Source organism: Coregonus clupeaformis, chromosome 23, assembly GCF_020615455.1.
Source record: "Coregonus clupeaformis isolate EN_2021a chromosome 23, ASM2061545v1, whole genome shotgun sequence".
In the NCBI taxonomy this organism is placed as follows: Eukaryota; Metazoa; Chordata; class Actinopteri; order Salmoniformes; family Salmonidae; genus Coregonus; species Coregonus clupeaformis.
The window spans coordinates 58,740,442-58,755,464 of NC_059214.1; the positions used below are offsets into that span (position 1 = coordinate 58,740,442).

At 46.6% G+C, this 15,023-nt stretch overlaps 1 protein-coding gene across 1 annotated transcript in view; it reads left to right on the forward strand.

The window, feature by feature from the left end:
• LOC121545190 (dynein axonemal heavy chain 6) overlaps nt 1-13,876 on the forward strand; it is a gene marked incomplete at its 3' end in the record, with an annotated part of 70,862 nt that extends 56,986 nt beyond the window's left edge. Inside the window, 5 exon segments of the mRNA XM_045206486.1 lie at nt 8,812-8,969; nt 9,917-10,048; nt 11,695-11,866; nt 12,640-12,786; nt 13,803-13,876. Of these exon segments, the coding sequence (XP_045062421.1) occupies nt 8,812-8,969; nt 9,917-10,048; nt 11,695-11,866; nt 12,640-12,786; nt 13,803-13,876 (683 nt within the window).
• Nucleotides 13,877-15,023: the final 1,147 nt, after the last annotated feature.

A 15,023-nucleotide genomic window follows, 5' to 3' on the forward strand; every position in this document is an offset into this window, starting at 1 on the left:
CCATACCTCCCTCCTCTCTTATATCTCTACTTCCATACCTCCCTCCTCCTTATATCTCTACTTCCTTACCTCCCTCCTCCTATATCTCTACTTCCATACCTCCCTCCCCTCTTATATCTCTACTTCCATACCTCCCTCCTCCTTATATCTCTACTTCCATACCTCCCTCCCTCCTTATATCTCTACTTCTTACATCCCCCTCCTTATATCTCTACTTCCATACCTCCCTCCCTCCTTATATCTCTACTTCCATACCTCCCTCCCTCCTTATATCTCTACTTCCATACCTCCCTCCCTCCTTATATCTCTACTTCCTTACATCCCTCCCTCCTTATATCTCTACTTCCATACCTCCCTCCCCCCTTATATCTCTACTTCCATACCTCCCTCCCTCCTTATATCTCTACTTCCATACCTCCCTCCCTCCTTATATCTCTACTTCCATACCTCCCTCCCTCCTTATATCTCTACTTCCTTAACTCCCTCCTCCTTATATCTCTACTTCCATACCTCCCTCCCTCCTTATATCTCTACTTCCCTTACATCCCTCCTCCTTATATCTCTACTTCCATACCTCCCTCCTCCTTATATCTCTACTTCCATACCTCCCTCCTCCTTATATCTCTACTTCCTCATACCTCCCTCCTCCTTATATCTCTACTTCCATACCTCCCTCCCTCCTTATATCTCTACTTCCATACCTCCTCCCTCCTTATATCTCTACTTCCATACCTCCCTCCCTCCTTATATCTCTACTTCCATACCTCCCTCCTCTTATATCTCTACTTCCATACCTCCCTCCCTCCTTATATCTCTACTTCCATACCTCCCTCCCTCCTTATATCTCTACTTCCATACCTCCCTCCTCCTTATATCTCTACTTCCATACCTCCCTCCTCCTTATATCTCTACTTCCATACCTCCCTCCCTCCTATATCTCTACTTCCATACCTCCCTCCCTCCTTATATCTCTACTTCCATACCTCCCTCCCTCCTTATATCTCTACTTCCATACCTCCCTCCCTCCTTATATCTCTACTTCCATACCTCCCTCCCTCCTTATATCTCTACTTCCATACCTCCCTCCCTCCTTATATCTCTACTTCCATACCTCCCTCCCTCCTTATATCTCTACTTCCATACCTCCCTCCCTCCTTATATCTCTACTTCCATACCTCCCTCCCTCCTTATATCTCTACTTCCATACCTCCCTCCCTCCTTATATCTCTACTTCCATACATCCCTCCCTCCTTATATCTCTACTTCCATACCTCCCTCCTCCTTATATCTCTACTTCCATACCTCCCTCCTCCTTATATCTCTACTTCCATACCTCCCTCCCTCCTTATATCTCTACTTCCATACCTCCCTCCTCCTTATATCTCTACTTCCTTAACTCCCTCCTCCTATATCTCTACTTCCATACCTCCCTCCCTCCTTATATCTCTACTCCATACCTCCCTCCTCATATCTCTACTTCCATACCTCCCTCCTCCTTATATCTCTACTTACTTAACATCCCTCCCTCCTTATATCTCTACTTCCATACCTCCCTCCCTCCTTATATCTCTACTTCCATACCTCCCTCCTCTTATATCTCTACTTCCTTACCTCCCTCCTCCTTATATCTCTACTTCCATACCTCCCTCCTCCTTATATCTCTACTTCCATACCTCCCTCCCTCCTTATATCTCTACTTCCATACCTCCCTCCTCCCTACTTCCATACCTCCCTCCTCCCTACTTCCATACCTCCCTCCCTCCTTATATCTCTACTTCCATACCTCCCTCCTCCTTATTTCTCTACTTCCATACCTCCCTCCCTCCTTATATCTCTACTTCCATACCTCCCTCCCTCCTTATATCTCTAATTCCATACCTCCCTCCCTCCTTATATCTCTACTTCCATACCTCCCTCCCTCCTTATATCTCTACTTCCATACCTCCCTCCCTCCTTATATCTCTACTTCCATACCTCCCTCCCTCCTTATATCTCTACTTCCATACCTCCCTCCCTCCTTATATCTCTACTTCCATACCTCCCTCCCTCCTTATATCTCTACTTCCATACCTCCCTCCCTCCTTATATCTCTACTTCCATACCTCCTCCCCTCCTTTATCTCTACTTCCCATACCTCCCTCCCTCCTTATATCTCTACTTCCATACTCCCTCCCTCCTTATATCTCTACTTCCATACCTCCTCCTCCTTATATCTCTACTTCCATACTTCCCTCCTCCTTATATCTCTACTTCATACCTCCCTCCCTCCTTATATCTCTACTTCCATACCTCCCTCTCCTTATATCTCTACTTCCTTACCTCTCCTCCCTCCTTATATCTCTACTTCCATACCTCCCTCCCTCTTATATCTCTACTTCCATACCTCCCTCCCTCCTTATATCTCTACTTCCATACCTCCCTCCCTCCTTATATCTCTACTTCCATACCTCCCTCCCTCCTTATATCTCTACTTCCATACCTCCCTCCCTCCTTATATCTCTACTTCCATACCTCCCTCCCTCCTTATATCTCTACTTCCATACCTCCCTCCTCCTTATATCTCTACTTCCATACCTCCTCCCTCCTTATATCTCTACTTCCATACTTCCTCCCTCCTTATATCTCTACTTCCATACCTCCCTCCCTCCTTATATCTCTACTTCCATACCTCCCTCCCTCCTTATATCTCTACTTCCATACCTCCCTCTCTCCTTATATCTCTACTTCCTTACCTCCTTACCTCCCTCCCTCCTTATATCTCTACTTCCATACCTCCCTCCCTCCTTATATCTCTACTTCCATACCTCCCTCCCTCCTTATATCTCTACTTCCATACCTCCCTCCCTCATTATCTCTACTTCCATACCTCCCTCCCTCCTTATATCTCTACTTCCATACCTCCCTCCCTCCTTATATCTCTACTTCCTTACCTCACTCCCTCCTTATATCTCTACTTCCTTACCTCCCTCCCTCCTTATATCTCTACTTCCTTACCTCACTCCCTCCTTATATCTCTACTTCTTACTCCCTCCCTCCTTATATCTCTACTTCTTACCTCCCTCCTCCTTATATCTCTACTTCCTTACCTCCCTCCCTCCTTATATCTCTACTTCCTTACCTCCCTCCCTCCTTATATCTCTACTTCCATACCTCCCTCCCTCCTTATACCTCTACTTCTTACATCCCTCCCTCCTTATACCTCTACTTCCCTTACATCCCTCCCTCCTTATACCTCTACTTCCATACCTCCCTCCTCCTTATATCTCTACTTCCATACCTCCCTCCCTCCTTATATCTCTACTTCCATACCTCCCTCCTCCTTATATCTCTACTTCCTTACTCTCCTCCCTCTTATATCTCTACTTCCATACCTCCTCCCTCCTTATATCTCTACTTCCATACCTCCCTCCCTCCTTATATCTCTACTTCCATACCTCCCTCCCTCCTTATATCTCTACTTCCATACCTCCCTCCCTCCTTATATCTCTACTTCCATACCTCCCTCCCTCCTTATATCTCTACTTCCTTACATCCCCCTCCTTATATCTCTACTTCCATACCTCCCTCCCTCCTTATCTCTACTTCCATACCTCCCTCCCTCCTTATATCTCTACTTCCATACCTCCCTCCCTCCTTATATCTCTACTTCCATACCTCCCTCCTCCTTATATCTCTACTTCCATACCTCCCTCCTCCTTATATCTCTACTTCCATACCTCCCTCCTCCTTATATCTCTACTTCCATACCTCCCTCCCTCCTTATATCTCTACTTCCTACTCCCTCCTCCTATATCTCTACTTCCATACCTCCCTCCCTCTTATATCTCTACTTCCATACCTCCCTCCCTCCTTATATCTCTACTTCCATACCTCCTCCTCCTTATATCTCTACTTCCATACCTCCCTCCCTCCTTATATCTCTACTTCCATACCTCCCTCCCTCCTTATATCTCTACTTCCATACCTCCCTCCCTCCTTATATCTCTACTTCCATACCTCCCTCCTCCTTATATCTCTACTTCCATACCTCCCTCCTCCTTATCTCTACTTCCATACCTCCCTCCCTCCTTATATCTCTACTTCCATACCTCCCTCCCTCCTTATATCTCTACTTCCATACCTCCCTCCCTCCTTATATCTCTACTTCCATACCTCCTCCCTCTTATATCTCTACTTCCATACCTCCCTCCCTCCTTATATCTCTACTTCCATACCTCCCTCCCTCCTTATATCTCTACTTCCATACTCCCTCCTCCTTATATATCTACTTCCATACCTCCCTCCCTCCTTATATCTCTACTTCCATACCTCCCTCCTCCTTATATCTCTACTTCCATACCTCCCTCCCTCCTTATATCTCTACTTCCATATCCCTCCCTCCTTATATCTCTACTTCCTTACATCCTCCCTCCTTATATCTCTACTTCCATACCTCCCTCCCTCCTTATATCTCTACTTCCATACCTCCCTCCCCTCCTTATATCTCTACTTCCATACCTCCCTCCCTCCTTATATCTCTACTTCCTTAACTCCCTCCCTCCTTATATCTCTACTTCATACCCTCCCTCCATATCTCTACTTCAACCTCCCTCCCTCCTTATATCTCTACTTCCATACCTCCCTCCTCCTTATATCTCTACTTCCTTACATCCCTCCCTCCTTATATCTCTACTTCCATACCTCCCTCCCTCCTTATATCTCTACTTCCATACCTCCCTCCCTCCTTATATCTCTACTTCCTTACCTCCCTCCCTCCTTATATCTCTACTTCCATACCTCCCTCCTCCTTATATCTCTACTTCCATACCTCCCTCCCTCCTTATATCTCTACTTCCATACCTCCCTCCCTCCTTATATCTCTACTTCCATACCTCCCTCCCTCCTTATATCTCTACTTCCATACCTCCCTCCTCCTTATATCTCTACTTCCATACCTCCCTCCCTCTTATATCTCTACTTCCATACCTCCCTCCCTCCTATATCTCTACTTCCATACTTCCCTCCCTCCTTATATCTCTACTTCCATACCTCCCTCCCTCCTTATATCTCTACTTCCATACCTCCCTCTCTCCCTTATATCTCTACTTCCTTACCTCTACCTCCCTCCTCCTTATATCTCTACTTCCATACCTCCCTCCCTCCTTATATCTCTACTTCCATACCTCCCTCCCTCCTTATATCTCTACTTCCATACCTCCCTCCCTCCTTATCTCTACTTCCATACCTCCCTCCCTCCTTATATCTCTACTTCCATACCTCCCTCCCTCCTTATATCTCTACTTCCTTACCTCACTCCCTCCTTATATCTCTACTTCCTTACCTCACTCCCTCCTTATATCTCTACTTCCTTACCTCCCTCCCTCCTTATATCTCTACTTCCTTACCTCACTCCCTCCTTATATCTCTACTTCCTTACCTCCCTCCCTCCTTATATCTCTACTTCTTACCTCCTCCCTCCTTATATCTCTACTTCCTTACCTCCCTCCTCCTTATATCTCTACTTCCTTACCTCCCTCCCTCCTTATATCTCTACTTCCATACCTCCTCCCTCCTTATACCTCTACTTCCTTACATCCCTCCTCCTTATACCTCTACTTCCTTACATCCCTCCTCCTTATACCTCTACTTCCATACCTCCCTCCCCTCCTTATATCTCTACTTCCATACCTCCCTCCCTCCTTATATCTCTACTTCCATACCTCCCTCCCTCCTTATATCTCTACTTCCTTACCTCTCCCTCCTTATATCTCTACTTCCATACCTCCCTCCCTCCTTATATCTCTACTTCCATACCTCCCTCCCTCCTTATATCTCTACTTCCATACCTCCCTCCCCTCCTTATATCTCTACTTCCATACCTCCTCCCTCCTTATATCTCTACTTCCATACCTCCCTCCCTCCTTATATCTCTACTTCCATACCTCCCTCCTCCTTATATCTCTACTTCCCATACCTCCCTCCCTCCTTATATCTCTATTCATACTTCCTCCCTCCTTATATCTCTACTTCCATACCTCCCTCCACTCTCTTATATCTCTACTTCCATACCTCCCTCTCCTCCTTATATCTCTACTTCCATACCTCCCTCCCTCCTTATATCTCTACTTCCATACCTCCCTCCCTCCTTATATCTCTACTTCCATACCTCCCTCCTCCTTATCTCTACTTCCATACCTCCCTCCCTCCTTATATCTCTACTTCCATACCTCCTCCCTCCTTATATCTCTACTTCCTTACCTCACTCCTCCTTATATCTCTACTTCCTTACCTCACTCCTCCTTATATCTCTACTTCCTTACCTCCCTCCCTCCTTATATCTCTACTTCCTTACCTCACTCCTCCTTATATCTCTACTTCCTTACCTCCTCCCTCCTTATATCTCTACTTCCTTACCTCCCTCCCTCCTTATATCTCTACTTCTTACCTCCCTCCCTCCTTATATCTCTACTTCCTTACCTCCCTCCCTCCTTATATCTCTACTTCCATACCTCCCTCCTCCTTATACCTCTACTTCCTTACATCCCTCCCTCCTTATACCTCTACTTCCTTACATCCCTCCCCTCCTTATACCTCTACTTCCATACCTCCCTCCTCCTTATATCTCTACTTCCATACCTCCCTCCCTCCTTATATCTCTACTTCCATACCTCCTCCCTCCTTATATCTCTACTTCTTACCTCCTCCTCCTTATATCTCTACTTCCATACCTCCCTCCCTCCTTATATCTCTACTTCCATACCTCCCTCCCTCCTTATATCTCTACTTCCATACCTCCTCCCTCCTTATATCTCTACTTCCATACCTCCCTCCCTCCTTATATCTCTACTTCCATACCTCCCTCCCTCCTTATATCTCTACTTCCTTAACTCCCTCCTCCTTATATCTCTACTTCCATACCTCCCTCCTTATATCTCTACTTCCTTACATTCCTCCTCCTTATATCTCTACTTCCATACCTCCCTCCTCCTTATATCTCTACTTCCATACCTCCCTCCCTCCTTATATCTCTACTTCCATACCTCCCTCCCTCCTTATATCTCTACTTCCATACCTCCCCTCCCTCCTTATATCTCTACTTCCATACCTCCCTCCTCCTTATATCTCTACTTCCATACCTCCCTCCCTCCTTATATCTCTACTTCCATACCTCCCCTCCCTCCTTATATCTCTACTTCCATACTCCTCCCTCCTTATATCTCTACTTCCATACCTCCCTCCTCCTTATATCTCTACTTCCATACCTCCTCCCTCCTTATATCTCTACTTCCATACCTCCCTCCCCTCCTTATATCTCTACTTCCATACCTCCCTCCCCTCCTTATATCTCTACTTCCATACCTCCCTCCCTCCTTATATCTCTACTTCCATACCTCCCTCCCCTCCTTATATCTCTACTTCCATACCTCCCTCCCTCCTTATATCTCTACTTCCATACCTCCCTCCCTCTTATATCTCTACTTCCTTACCTCCCTCCCTCCTTATATCTCTACTTCCCTTACCTCCCTCCCTCCTTATATCTCTACTTCCATACCTCCCTCCCTCCTTATATATCTACTTCATACCTCCCTCCCTCCTTATATCTCTACTTCCATACCTCCCTCCCTCCTTATATCTCTACTTCCTTACCTCCTCCCTCCTTATATCTCTACCTTACATCCCTCCCTCCTTATATCTCTACTTCCATACCTCCCTCCCTCCTTATATCTCTACTTCCATACCTCCCTCCCTCCTTATATCTCTACTTCCATACCTCCCTCCCTCCTTATATCTCTACTTCCATACCTCCCTCCCTCCTTATATCTCTACTTCCTTAACTCCCTCCCTCCTTATATCTCTACTTCCATACCTCCCTCCCTCCTTATCTCTACTTCCATACCTCCCTCCCTCCTTATATCTCTACTTCCATACCTCCCTCCCTCCTTATATCTCTACTTCCTTACATCCCTCCCTCCTTATATCTCTACTTCCATACCTCCCTCCCTCCTTATATCTCTACTTCCATACCTCCCTCCCTCCTTATATCTCTACTTCTTACCTCCCTCCTCCTTATATCTCTACTTCCATACCTCCCTCCTCCTTATATCTCTACTTCCATACCTCCCTCCCTCCTTATATCTCTACTTCCATACCTCCCTCCCTCTCTACTTCCATACCTCCCTCCCTCCCTACTTCCATACCTCCCTCCCTCCTTATATCTCTACTTCCATACCTCCCTCCCTCCTTATATCTCTACTTCCATACCTCCCTCCCTCCTTATATCTCTACTTCCATACCTCCCTCCCTCCTTATATCTCTACTTCCATACCTCCCTCCCTCCTTATATCTCTACTTCCATACCTCCCTCCCTCCTTATATCTCTACTTCCATACCTCCCTCCCTCCTTATATCTCTACTTCCATACCTCCCTCCTCCTTATATCTCTACTTCCATACCTCCCTCCCTCATATATCTCTACTTCCTTACATCCCTCCCTCCTTATATCTCTACTTCCATACCTCCCTCCCTCCTTATATCTCTACTTCCATACCTCCCTCCCTCCTTATATCTCTACTTCCATACCTCCCTCCCTCCTTATATCTCTACTTCCATACCTCCCTCCCTCCTTATATCTCTTCTTCCATACCTCCCTCCCTCCTTATATCTCTACTTCCATACATCCCTCCCTCCTTATATCTCTACTTCCATACCTCCCTCCCTCCTTATATCTCTACTTCCATACCTCCCTCCCTCCTTATATCTCTACTTCCATACCTCCCTCCCTTCTTATATCTCTACTTCCATACCTCCCTCTGTCATTGTTCTTCATCTCAGGTGCTCCTGGTAACAGAAAGATAGTGATCTTTGTGGATGATCTGAACATGCCTAAGTTGGACACCTACGGCTCACAGCCCCCCATCGAACTGCTCAGACAGTTCCAGGACTTCCACGGCTTCTATGACCGAGAGAAGTTCTTCTGGAAGGAGATCCAGGTACACACACACACACACAGTCTTGTTTAATATGTAGACAGAGTATAGTCTCACCTTGTCTGGCCTTGAGGATATTAGGTAAAACATTCTGCTGCAGTCGGTTTTTTTAAGTCTGAGAAAAATAAGTGACTTTTTGTTCACGGTCAGTGAATACATTCACTTGTTTAGTATTCAGACAGAGGGTTGGTCTGAGGTCCGTAATGTATATGTAAGATTGCAGGCCCAGGTCCAGGAGCTGATAGGGTACATTATTCTACTACAGTACAATGTGTGTGTTATAGTCTTCTGTTACTGTTGCGAATGGTCAGCAAACGGTAATTACTTTCCGATAGCACCCAGAACATTAAAAGGTGCAATTTGTACGTATTAGGGACTAATTCATCTGTGGGGGTGGCTGTGTGGGTGGATGTGTGGGTGTGGGTGGATGTGTGTGTGTGTGTGTGGGTGTGCACAAGTGAATAATTCAGAGAATCAGTTATTCTGTTTGTTGAGTTATGAATGTGTACTGGGTGTAAATGTGTTTCCACCACGTGACAGACAGACGACAGACAACCATGTCAAGACAGCCACGAGAGAGTAGTCACACAAGGTCATATGCAAACACACACACAGGGAAACACACACACAGAGGGAATACACACACACACACACACAGGGAAACACACACACACACAGAGGGAATACAGAACCAAGGGCATGTCAATATTTTCTAATCTAAACAGGGTTTCACTCTGAAGTTTAACTCAGCTAAAAATGCTGACCCGGTTGGATGTGCTTCAAACTGAAAGTCAAATGTAATATTGATGGAAAACTAAAATGATGGAAAATATGAGAGCTGAAATACATATGAAAATGTGGTTGTAGGAATTTCTGTGCCAAATCTTCCTTTCGACCCCACTCTCCTCCTTTCCTCCACATCTTCTCTCTCGTTCTCTTTCTCTCTGCAGGACATGACGATCGCGGCGGCCTGCGCTCCGCCAGGAGGGGGCCGTAACCCGGTGACCCCTCGTTTCATCCGCCACTTCAGCATGCTGTGTCTGCCCACCCCCTCCGAACACAGCCTCAAACAGATCTTCAATGTGGGTAACCCCTGACCTCCAACCTCTGACATCTAAACCCTGGCCTAAGAGCACAGTCTCAAACAGATCTTCACGGTCAAGAATGAACCTCCAGCCTCTCAGTTCCTAACCCTAATATGACCTTTAATCCCTGTAACTAAACATATCTTGAAGTTCCGCTATCGCACACTCCCTTCTCCAAACCTTAATCTCTCCTCATGACCTCTCCCTCACAGCCCCTTAACAAGCTGTGGTAGTTTAATTACAGATCATCTCTCCTCATGACCTCTCCCTCACAGCCCCTTAACAAGCTGTGGTAGTTTAATTACAGATCAACTCTCCTCATGACCTCTCCCTTACAGCCCCTTAACAAGCTGTGGTAGTTTAATTACAGATCATCTCTCCTCATGACCTCTCCCTCACAGCCCCTTAACAAGCTGTGGTAGTTTAATTACAGATCATCTCTCCTCATGACCTCTCCCTCACAGCCCCTTAACAAGCTGTAGTAGTGTAATTACAGATCATCTCTCCTCATGACCTCTCCCTCACAGCCCCTTAACAAGCTGTGGTAGTTTAATTACAGATCATCTCTCCTCATGACCTCTCCCTCACAGCCCCTTAACAAGCTGTGGTAGTGTAATTACAGATCATCTCTCCTCATGACCTCTCCCTCACAGCCCCTTAACAAGCTGTGGTAGTTTAATTACAGATCATCTCTCCTCATGACCTCTCCCTCACAGCCCCTTAACAAGCTGTGGTAGTGTAATTACAGATCATCTCTCCTCATGACCTCTCCCTCACAGCCCCTTAACAAGCTGTGGTAGTTTAATTACAGATCATCTCTCCTCATGACCTCTCCCTCACAGCCCCTTAACAAGCTGTGGTAGTTTAATTACAGATCATCTCTCCTCATGACCTCTCCTCACAGCCCCTTAACAAGCTGTGGTAGTTTAATTACAGATCATCTCTCCTCATGACCTCTCCCTCACAGCCCCTTAACAAGCTGTGGTAGTTTAATTACAGATCAACTCTCCTCATGACCTCTCCCTCACAGCCCCTTAACAAGCTGTAGTAGTTTAATTACAGATCAACTCTCCTCATGACCTCTCCCTCACAGCCCCTTAACAAGCTGTGGTAGTTTAATTACAGATCAACTCTCCTCATGACCTCTCCCTCACAGCCCCTTAACAAGCTGTCGTAGTTTAATTGCAGATCAACTCTCCTCATGACCTCTCCCTCACAGCCCCTTAACAAGCTGTCGTAGTGTAATTACAGATCAACTATCATAACACTTGCTTTTCTATCCTCTTTGGGACCTAAAATTGATTTCCATTCAAAATCCTATTTTCTCTAACGCCTTAACCCCTAAACCTAACCACTGACCCCTTACCCTTATCCTAACTCTAATTCTAACCTTTACCCTAATTGTAACCCTAAACCTAACCCCTAAGCTTAAAATAGCCTTTGTCGTCATGGGGACGTGGGAAATGTCCCCACCAGGGAGAACTTGCTTTGTTTTACTGTCCTTGTGGGGACTTTTGGGGGATTCAGGACCACACACACACACACACACACACACACACACACACACACACACACACACACACACACACACACACACACACACACACATACGTGTGTGTTGAAACTGTCTCTCCCCCCTCCAGGCGATCCTCAGTGGTTTCCTCAGTGAGTTCCCCCAGGCGGTGAGGTCTTCAGCAGGCAGCATCGTAGACGCAGCAGTGGAGATCTACCACCGCATGTCTGTAGACCTCCTGCCTACACCAGCCAAGTCCCACTACGTCTTCAACCTCAGGGACCTCTCCAAGTGTGTCCAGGGTGAGACACACACACACACACACACACACTTGGGGAGAAAGTTTGTCTTTGCTTATTCACTTGTATTAAAGTAGCTCATGGACTTAGATGCTCTTCCTTGTAGCCTGAAGTCCAGACAGAGACAGTAAGACTTCTGTACCCAGCGGCCTCACATCCATCATCAGAGCAGAGAGGCCTGAGCTAAAGTGACTACTGCTCCCTGACCCCCGCTAGGGAGTCACCATGCAGAACACACACACACACACACATACCAGCATTAATACTTACCCAACGCGAATAAGGCCAACCCAGCCCCCATACTTACTGAGGGCGAGCGAGGTCACATTAATGCCCTTGGCTTTCTAACACTAACATGGATCCTCTGGTGTGTCAGACCCATCCCTAGCATAGTATTACATAACATTTATAAAAACAGGGATTTGTCAACAACATATATTAGAGTTTTCTTACGTTTTTAATGTGCTAAGGTTCCAGGGTGAGGACCACCAAGTTGGATAATGCTTTTTTATTCTCTGGTCGTAAATAAAAAATAAAAAATACATCTACCTCCTTACCTCTCTCCTCCCTCCTTTCCTCCATCCCTCCTTTCCTCCATCCCTCCTTTCCTCCATCCCTCCTTTCCTCCATCCCTCCTTTCCTCCCTCCCTCCTTTCCTTCCTCCCTCCTTTCTTCCCTCCCTCCCTCCTTACCTCCCTCCCTCCTTCCCTCCCTCCCTCCCTCCCTCCCTCCCTCCCCCCATCCCCTCCTTCCCTCCCTCTCTGTCTCTGCTCCAGGTATGTTGCAGTGTGAGCCAGGAACAGTGAGGGATCAGACAGGGATATTCCGTCTGTTCTGTCACGAGTGTCAGAGAGTGTTCCACGACCGCCTCATCAACAACGAAGACAAAACCTACTTCAACACCATCGTCTCTGAGATGGCCAGTAAGAACATAACACAGAGTTTAATAGAACCTAGACGGCCAGTAAGAACATAACACAGAGTTTAATAGAACCTAGACGGCCAGTAAGAACATAACACAGAGTTTAATAGAACCTAGACGGCCAGTAAGAACATAACACAGAGTTTAATAGAACCTAGACGGCCAGTAAGAACATAACACAGAGTTTAATAGAACCTAGACGGCCAGTAAGAACATAACACAGAGTTTAATAGAACCTAGACGGCCAGTAAGAACATAACACAGAGTTTAATAGAACCTAGACGGCCAGTAAGAACATAACACAGAGTTTAATAGAACCTAGCGGCCAGTAAGAACATAACACAGAGTTTAATAGAACCTAGACGGCCAGTAAGAACATAACACAGAGTTTAATAGAACCTCGAGACGGCCAGTAAGAACATAACACAGAGTTTAATAGAACCTAGACGGCCAGTAAGAACATAACACAGAGTTTAATAGAACCTAGACCGGCCAGTAAGAACATAACACAGAGTTTAATAGAACCTAGACGGCCAGTAAGAACATAACACAGAGTTTAATAGAACCTAGACGTCCAGTAAGAACATAACACAGAGTTTAATAGAACCTAGACGGCCAGTAAGAACATAACACAGAGTTTAATAGAACCTAGACGGCCAGTAAGAACATAACACAGAGTTTAATAGAACCTAGACGGCCAGTAAGAACATAACACAGAGTTTAATAGAACCTAGACGGCCAGTAAGAACATAACACAGAGTTTAATAGAACCTAGACGGCCAGTAAGAACATAACACAGAGTTTAATAGAACCTAGACGGCCAGTAAGAACATAACACAGAGTTTAATAGAACCTAGACGGCTAGTTTGAACCATCAGAGTTTTGCCTCTCACTAAGCAGTGTTTTGACACATTAAGTTTGAAAGCCATTTCAATTTCCTTGTCTAAAATGTCACACAATTGTTGAGCTATGAATAGCAACTCTTTAAATATATTTCCGTTCTTCTTTCTCTTTCAGGCAAATATTTTGGCTTCAATTTAGAACCCAATTACTTTGTGACCAAGCCCATCATATTTGGAGATTTCATCAAGGTAAAATGCATTATAAGCCTATAAATCCAATCAATTTCCCCCAGGTGCTCAAAGCGCTTAACATTCTACGGCATCCATCTACCTATCTCTGCAATCCTCCCTCCCTCCCTCCCTCCCTCCCTCCCTCCCTCCTCCCTCCCTCCCTCCCTCCCTCCCTCCCCATTCATTCCCTCCCTCCCCATTCATTCCTCCCTCCCTCCCTCCCCTCCCCATTCATTCCTCCCTCCCTCCTCTCCTCCCCCTCATTCATTCCTCCCTCCCTCCCCTCCCTCCTTCCTCCCTCCCCATTCATTCCTCCTTCCCTCCCTCCCCATTCCTCCCTCCCTCTCCTCCCTCCCTCCCTCCCCCCTCCCTTCCTCCCATTCTTCCCTCCCCTCCCTCTCCCCATTCTTCCCTCCCTCCCTCCCCTCCCCATTCATTCCTCCCTCCTCCTCCCCATTCATTCCTCCCTCCCTCCCCTCCCTCCTTCCCTCCCTCCCCATTCATTCCTCCCTCCTCTCTTCCCTCCCTCCCCATTCCTCCCTCCCTCCCCCTCCCTCCCTCCCTCCCTCCCTCCCTCCCTCCCTCCCCATTCTTCCCTCCCTCCCTCCCTCCCCATTCATTCCTCCCTCCCTCCCTCCCTCCCCCTCCCTCCCATTCATTCCTCCCTCCCTCCCTCCCTCCCTCCCTCCCTCCTCCCTCCCTCCCCATTCTTCCCTTCCTCCCTCCCCTCCTCCCCCCTCCCCTCCTCCCTCCCACCCTCCCTCCCCTCCCTCCTCTAGGTGGGGAGCAGAGAAGGCAGATCGTCTGTATGAGGACCTAACAGACCCAGATAAGATCAGGGCTGTACTCCAGGACTACCTGGATGACTACAACATGACCTTCTCCAAGGAGACCAAGCTAGTCTTCTTCCAGGACGCTGTAGAACATGTCTCCAGGTGATTGTACAGTCTGAAATGGAACCCTATTCCTTATCTAACTCACTAGGGTGCATCCCAAATTTCACCCTATTCCCTAATCAGTGCATTCGAAATCGCACCCTATTCACTAAATAGTGGACTGATTAGCATCCTTAATGACACCCTATTCCCTATATAGTGAACTGATTAGCATCCTTAATGACACCCTATTCCCTATATAGTGAACTGATAAGCATCCTTAATGACAC